The 6,111-nt window shown below is 43.6% G+C and overlaps 1 protein-coding gene across 2 annotated transcripts; it reads left to right on the top strand.

Annotated features, from left to right (window-relative positions):
• The first annotated feature begins 235 nt into the window (after nucleotides 1–235).
• Nucleotides 236–3,366, top strand: mafba (MAF bZIP transcription factor Ba). Of its 2 annotated transcripts, none has more exons than XM_029249905.1 (2): nucleotides 236–1,894; nucleotides 2,366–3,366. In XM_029249905.1, the coding sequence occupies exons 1-2, from the start codon at nucleotides 699–701 to the stop codon at nucleotides 2,376–2,378; spliced, it is 1,209 nt and encodes a 402-aa protein (XP_029105738.1). In that variant the 5' UTR covers nucleotides 236–698; the 3' UTR covers nucleotides 2,379–3,366. The 2 variants fall into 2 exon arrangements, with proteins under 2 accessions (XP_029105738.1, XP_029105739.1); XM_029249906.1 differs by having other exon boundaries at nucleotides 2,268–3,366.
• Nucleotides 3,367–6,111: the final 2,745 nt, after the last annotated feature.

Here is a 6,111-nt window from a genome sequence, read left to right as displayed (position 1 = left end):
CCTGGCCAGAGGAGCAGAGCAGGACGCACCGAGTACATCCCCTGCTCTTCCTCCTCCTGCTTCCTCCTCAGTCAGCTGACCGCCGCGAGCTGTCAAAACTCCGTCTTCCCTCCTTTGCTCCGGAGACGATTATGCTAATAAGCAGCCGATCCTATTGGTGCGGAGCGCACGTTAGGCCCGCCTTCCTGTGTGACGTCACGCAGGGCTGTAACAATAAAGTATAGGGTGGGCGCTGAGCACAGTCTACACTGAACGGTGAGGAGTGAGGAGTGAGCGAGGGAAGGGAAGGGAAGGGAAGGGAAGGGAAGCGAGTCCAAACCTCTGCGGCGCAGAGCTGGAAAGCTGCTCTCCAAGCGAAAAACAGACCCTTTCGTCTTCTTACCTCTGCTTCTGGCAAAAGGACATACAGTAGTAAAAGAGCTGCTCCGGGAAGGAGCGGGAGCATCGTCGGCGCTACTTGGTAGCCAGTTTTCTTTTTATTTTTTTAATTTTTTTTTTTTTTAATTTATTTAAGTTCGCTTCTGCTGAAAGGACTTTGACTCTTACTTTTGCACTGAGAAGGAAGAAAGAAAGAAAAAAATCTACCTCCCTCCTCTTCTCGTCACTCCAATCAATGTCAGTCGCCGTGCATTAGAGAGAAAGTTTTCTTTCCTTTCGTTCCCCTCTTCCTTTCTTCCCTACCCCGCGATCACAGCTGCATGTTGATCAATCCAGCTGCGGTGGTGGGAGAACCCAAAAAAAGAGACTTTCGCATGCGAAAAGCGTCGGGGGCGAGCGAGAAGTCGGGCTTTGCGGCGTTGGCAGGTACTTTCTCCTATTTGCAACACAAAGACACGATGAGCGCAGATCTGAACATGGGTCCGGAGCTGCCCACCAGTCCGCTGGCTTTGGAATACGTCAATGACTTTGATCTCATGAAGTTCGACGTGAAGAAAGAAGCCATGTCGGGGCTCGAGCGCTCCTCCGTGCGACAGTGCAATCGGCTGCAGCCGCAGGGCTCCGTGTCCTCGACGCCCATCAGCACCCCGTGCAGCTCGGTGCCCTCCTCGCCCAGCTTCAGCCCCACCGAGCAGAAGAACCACTTGGAAGAGCTGTACTGGATGCCCAACGGCGGTTACCACCAGCAGATCGACCCGCAGACGCTGAGCTTGACACCCGAGGACGCCGTGGAAGCCCTGATAGGAGCCACGGCCCACGGGCATCCTCCGCCGCCGCACGTGCAGCAGCAGCTCCAGCAAGGCGGCTTCGAGGGCTACAGAGCGGCCCACCTGCACCACAGCCACAGCCACCCGCAGCAGCACCACCATCAGTACCCCGGGATTTCCCATCACCCCAACGAGCTGCCGGGTCACCCGGGGGCGCACGAGCACGCGCACAGCCAGCATCACCACCACCACAGCCAGGACCCCGACAGCCCATCTCCTACCTCACCCGGATCCCACCAACAGCTCCACCACCGCCACCACCACCACCACCACCACCCGCACGCCCACCCGGGTCAGCAGGGTCACCACAGCGCGGGAGCAGGCGGTGGCCTCAACGTGGAGGACCGCTTCTCAGACGACCAGCTCGTGTCCATGTCCGTGCGGGAGCTGAACCGGCACCTGCGGGGCTTCACCAAGGACGAGGTGATCCGCCTGAAGCAGAAGCGGCGGACCCTGAAGAACCGCGGCTACGCGCAGTCGTGCCGCTTCAAGCGCGTGCAGCAGAAGCACGTGCTGGAGAACGAGAAGACGCAGCTGATGAACCAGGTGGAGCAGCTGAAGCAGGAGATCAGCCGGCTGGCCCGCGAGAGAGACGCCTACAAACTCAAGTGCGAGAAACTGAGCGGCACCAACGGGTTCCGCGAGGCTGGGTCCACCAGCGACAACCCGTCCTCTCCAGAGTTCTTCATGTGAGTCACCCTGACGTCCCGCAGCTGAGGCTGACAGAAACAAAACAACAACAGCAACAATAATAATAATAATAATGATGATAATAATAACAATAATAATAATAATAATAATAACCACCATTATTGATTGTGAGCATACTAATAACATCGACTGTATACATATTAGAAGAATAATCCTGAAAAGTAATAATCTCATATCTTAACCATCTCCATTCGACTGAGAACAAGATGATGATGATGATGATGATGATGATGATGATGACGATGAGTCCCTCAAAGTGCAGCATCTTTGTAGATTAGTTGCTTGTAGAGAAGACTTTCTTTTTTCTTCCAGGGGGAAAAGAAAAATGCTGATTCTGAACTTTCTTTATAGGTCGCTTTAATCTGTTAGGAGCATGGGATGAGGTCGGATTAGTCTTTTTACTGTGATTTTTTTCCTTTTTTTTTTTTCCCCTTTTTTTGACTGTTCAGAAATATCTTTTGAAAAGGCTGCGTTTGGAAGGAGACCATTAAGACTTGCATTCTGCACTTGCCCGACAAAAACAGAAAAATATGAGAAAGAAATGAGAGACTCCACATATGCAAACTTTGTTTCTTTCCTGTACCCCAGTTGGAACCTAAAACTGTCGAAATGGGGGGCATTTTATGCAACATCTCATTGGTTTATTGCCTGCTTGGTTATATATAAATATATATTAAAAACAAAATCTGCATTAAATATTAATCCTGCATGCTGGACATGTATGGTAATAATTTCTATTTTGTACTTTCTTTTCCTTGTGTATCTTAAAAGCATGTTGTTGATCTAAGATTTCCATTAGCTGTTTTTGGGTTTTAGATATGAAGTAGTGACAGTATCAGACATTACTGGTCGTGCAGTTTCACATTGTTTGGGGTTTATTTAGCTTGTAAATACTACATCAAACTGCACAGCGACATTTAAGGAGGCTGGTTTTAAACTTCTTTTTATTTTTTTAAAGAATTCATTATTTGGGTATTACCTTTCAGAGATATGGGCATTTTTCGCAGTTGCATTAAAAGACAACAAACTTTGTATATTAAGTGCACTTTTTTTGGATCTTTCTTTGGTATTTGCAGTTTTCATTTTGGGTTTTTTGCTGACCACCTTTGAGGAAGACATACTATTTAGATACATTCTATATGATTTTTTGCAATCAGAGAAACATTGCAGTTTTAATAATAATAGATTATGGCCTACAGAAGTGTCAGATTGAATACTTTTCAATTATATTTGCAGCTAATAAACTGAATTCATTGTGAAACATGACATAAGGTTGTTTTGCCACTGGCTAATGAGGTACACCTTATACATTGACTGTCAAGTAGGTTTGTATGAAATTAATTTCAGTAGATGTTCACAGATCCACCTTTAAGCAAGAGTATTTAGCAGCAGGTAGAGCTCAGCCATCAATTGCATAACCCATTTTCATTATATAACATAAAGGAAACTTAGAAGAATTGTGTAGTATGCAACAATAAATGTAATTTTCTCTCCACAATCTGTACTTTTACAGTAAGATAGTCTTGTATGGTTTTTCTAAAACAAACATACCCTCATCACATGCATTTTGGACATATTTTTTGTACCCAATCAGCAACAAGCGCAAATCAGGGGTTTCTTTACATTTTACACCTTAGTATTTCACCTGTGTATATTTTAGTACAAAGTTTTAATGATCAACGTTATATGTTTTCCTATATTTTTTTCTGCCGGTCAGTAAAAAAAAAAAAAGGATTTGGGTTTTGCAAAATCTCAAAATGAAAACACATATATGTGTATGGTTATATTTTATTATCACTTGTGTTTTATTATTATTTGAGGTTTTCTGGTTCTGCTGGCCAGATGCATAGTTAAGTGTTTATTTTATCGATTTAAATTAACAGTCAGATCATATTGAATAAGCATGGTGCTTGCATTTAAAACTATTGTTAAAAAAGTCATGCATTTAACTTTTTGTTTGTTACTGATTCAACTGTGTTGAAATCAAATCAAAAACTGCAGCGGCGGGTTTTCTTTTTGTTATTTCATGTGTTTTTGCAAGGGGATCAATTTTCAATCCTGTTTATATAAATGAAAAAAAAAAAAAGTTAAATTTGGATTGTTGTAGTTCCATTCAGGCTGGTTTCTGTTTCGTCTTTATTTTTTTCGTTGTTTTTTTGGAAGAAATGGTTTCCTATTTTGCTTATTAAAGTCATTGAAATGGCAATTATTTTCGCGACTGTTCATTTCGAGTCTTTTAATGCACAGATTTCGGCTGTCCGAAATAAAAAAAGGAAAAGTTGAGTGAGGAACAGGTCCGACACACGGACGGACGCACACAAGAAAGCCCGCACACGCCGAAGCGCTTTGCACTGTGCATTTTACACGTGCGCAAACAGTACGTACCTGTTCCGCAAGTTTATATAAATCAACGCAAACATTTTTGCCGGGAAAACTGGACACCGGTATCCAGCGCCTTGTAAATCCGGGAAATGTGTCCGTGTCGTGACGCGAATGTGCAGAGAGTGAGAGAGAGCCCTTTCTTTCAGAGACATACATTTATTTTTTTTAATTGGCGATAAATCTGCCCGGCGGTTCCCGCCATCGGCGCGCGGGCCACGCGCCTGCTGTTCCTGTTCCTGCAGATCTCGACTAAATGGGCGATTTTAATGCTGCGATTCTTTGTTGCTGTCACGATGTGTTTTACAGTAGGCCTTAACCTTATTTTACAGCCTTTTTTTTAAAACCACGCACTCGTAATTAAAGAGATAACGCGACGCGCACAGCGACAGTAACCCCGGCGCTGCTCTCGCGGACCCGAAGCGCACGTGCACCCGCGCGCCCTGCTGACTCGCGCAGAAAGGCAGCGCGCGCGTGCGAACGGTAAGCGGAGATCTTTGACCTTGCAACATCGCGCGCCCAACTGTGCGAGGGCAATTAACCATTGAACTGCTGAATACGACTAAGTCGGACTAAAAAGTGTAAGTGTCCCCACGTGTAAGGCGACGAATACCACCAGTGCACTGTTTTTTTTTTTTTTGTTTTTTTTTCCTGCAGGCTTGATTTAAATAATAATTGTTTATTTTTCTCTCTAATGAGAGTGAAATCAACGTCAGAGAGTTACTTAGAGGAAACATACAGGCGAAAATGCATTCATTATTATTAGTGTCCAGTTGCATTATTGCTGTACTGTACAGTAGCAGGAGAATAAATCTTATCATGTGCTTCAAGTGGAGACACTGGGCATGCGCGTGTTTTCTTGTGGAGTTTTTCTACTTAATGATGAATGTTTCTTTTTTTTACACCCCGTGATTTGTATTAATCTGCGCTAGAAAAAAAAAAAAAAATGGTCCTGATGCCATTACTGTGATCGGGATTGCAGCTCCCATATACTCTCTGAACTGGCTGATGCTGGCAAGTTTACTGTGAGCTACTTTTGTGCTAACTGGTTTACTGTAGTGTAACATAAAAGATATGGATGGATTTTGAAATCAGTGAGCTGGAGGATGTATCATTTTTATTCCCAATTATTGATCATCATTTTACAAATACACTTACATGTAAATTAAGCCGTCTTATTTTTACAAGGTAGATGCTTGTAAAGTTTTTTTTTGTGATGTTTGTGATAAATCAGGTAATGATTTACAAGTGATTCAGTTTTCTGCTCTTCAGGATACTCATAATAAGGACAGTAGCATGTTGAGCTGTTATTTAACAATGGCCTCATGTAACAATGCGGCCGCGGCAGCAGACGGAAAAGAAGGAGGTAGAAAAGAGTAAGCTGCGATTTCCTAAAGGTTTTGAGTTTCTACTGTCAGGACATTATCTGCCAAGTGTCTGCACATTTTCAAGGACAAGCCGCTGTGTGTGTGTGGGGCTCGCAAATAGTGGCAAATGCAACTACATCCTCAGTCGTGCTTTCCCGATTCCCAAAGTTTCCTAGTAGTGTGCAAGAGACGTCTTCACACACTATTTTGGTTATTTTACCCATAATTGATGTCGTAACAACAAATATTTAAGAAGAAAATCAAATTAGAATATCTGCAATATTAGCTGACATAGTACAACCGACCTTATCAATCCTTTACAGAGTTGGGAATATGAATTTCCGTATTTTTAGAAAAGCAGTATGTCTACAGAATGTGCACAGAAAATCCAGGTAGGTAGGAAAACTAATTCTTTTCTAACAGACGTGCACAAAGGAAGATAAGAAGCG

The sequence above is a fragment of the Scleropages formosus genome, chromosome 2, assembly GCF_900964775.1.
Source record: "Scleropages formosus chromosome 2, fSclFor1.1, whole genome shotgun sequence".
Taxonomy (NCBI): domain Eukaryota; kingdom Metazoa; phylum Chordata; class Actinopteri; order Osteoglossiformes; family Osteoglossidae; genus Scleropages; species Scleropages formosus.
Note: the sequence above shows the minus strand (reverse complement) of the source record. Positions and strands in the feature narration are given on the sequence as shown.

Bases quoted from the DNA above. Each gene is read 5' to 3' on its own strand.
- mafba (XM_029249905.1), top strand. From the start codon at position 699: ATGTTGATCAATCCAGCTGCGGTGGTGGGAGAACCCAAAAAAAGAGAC.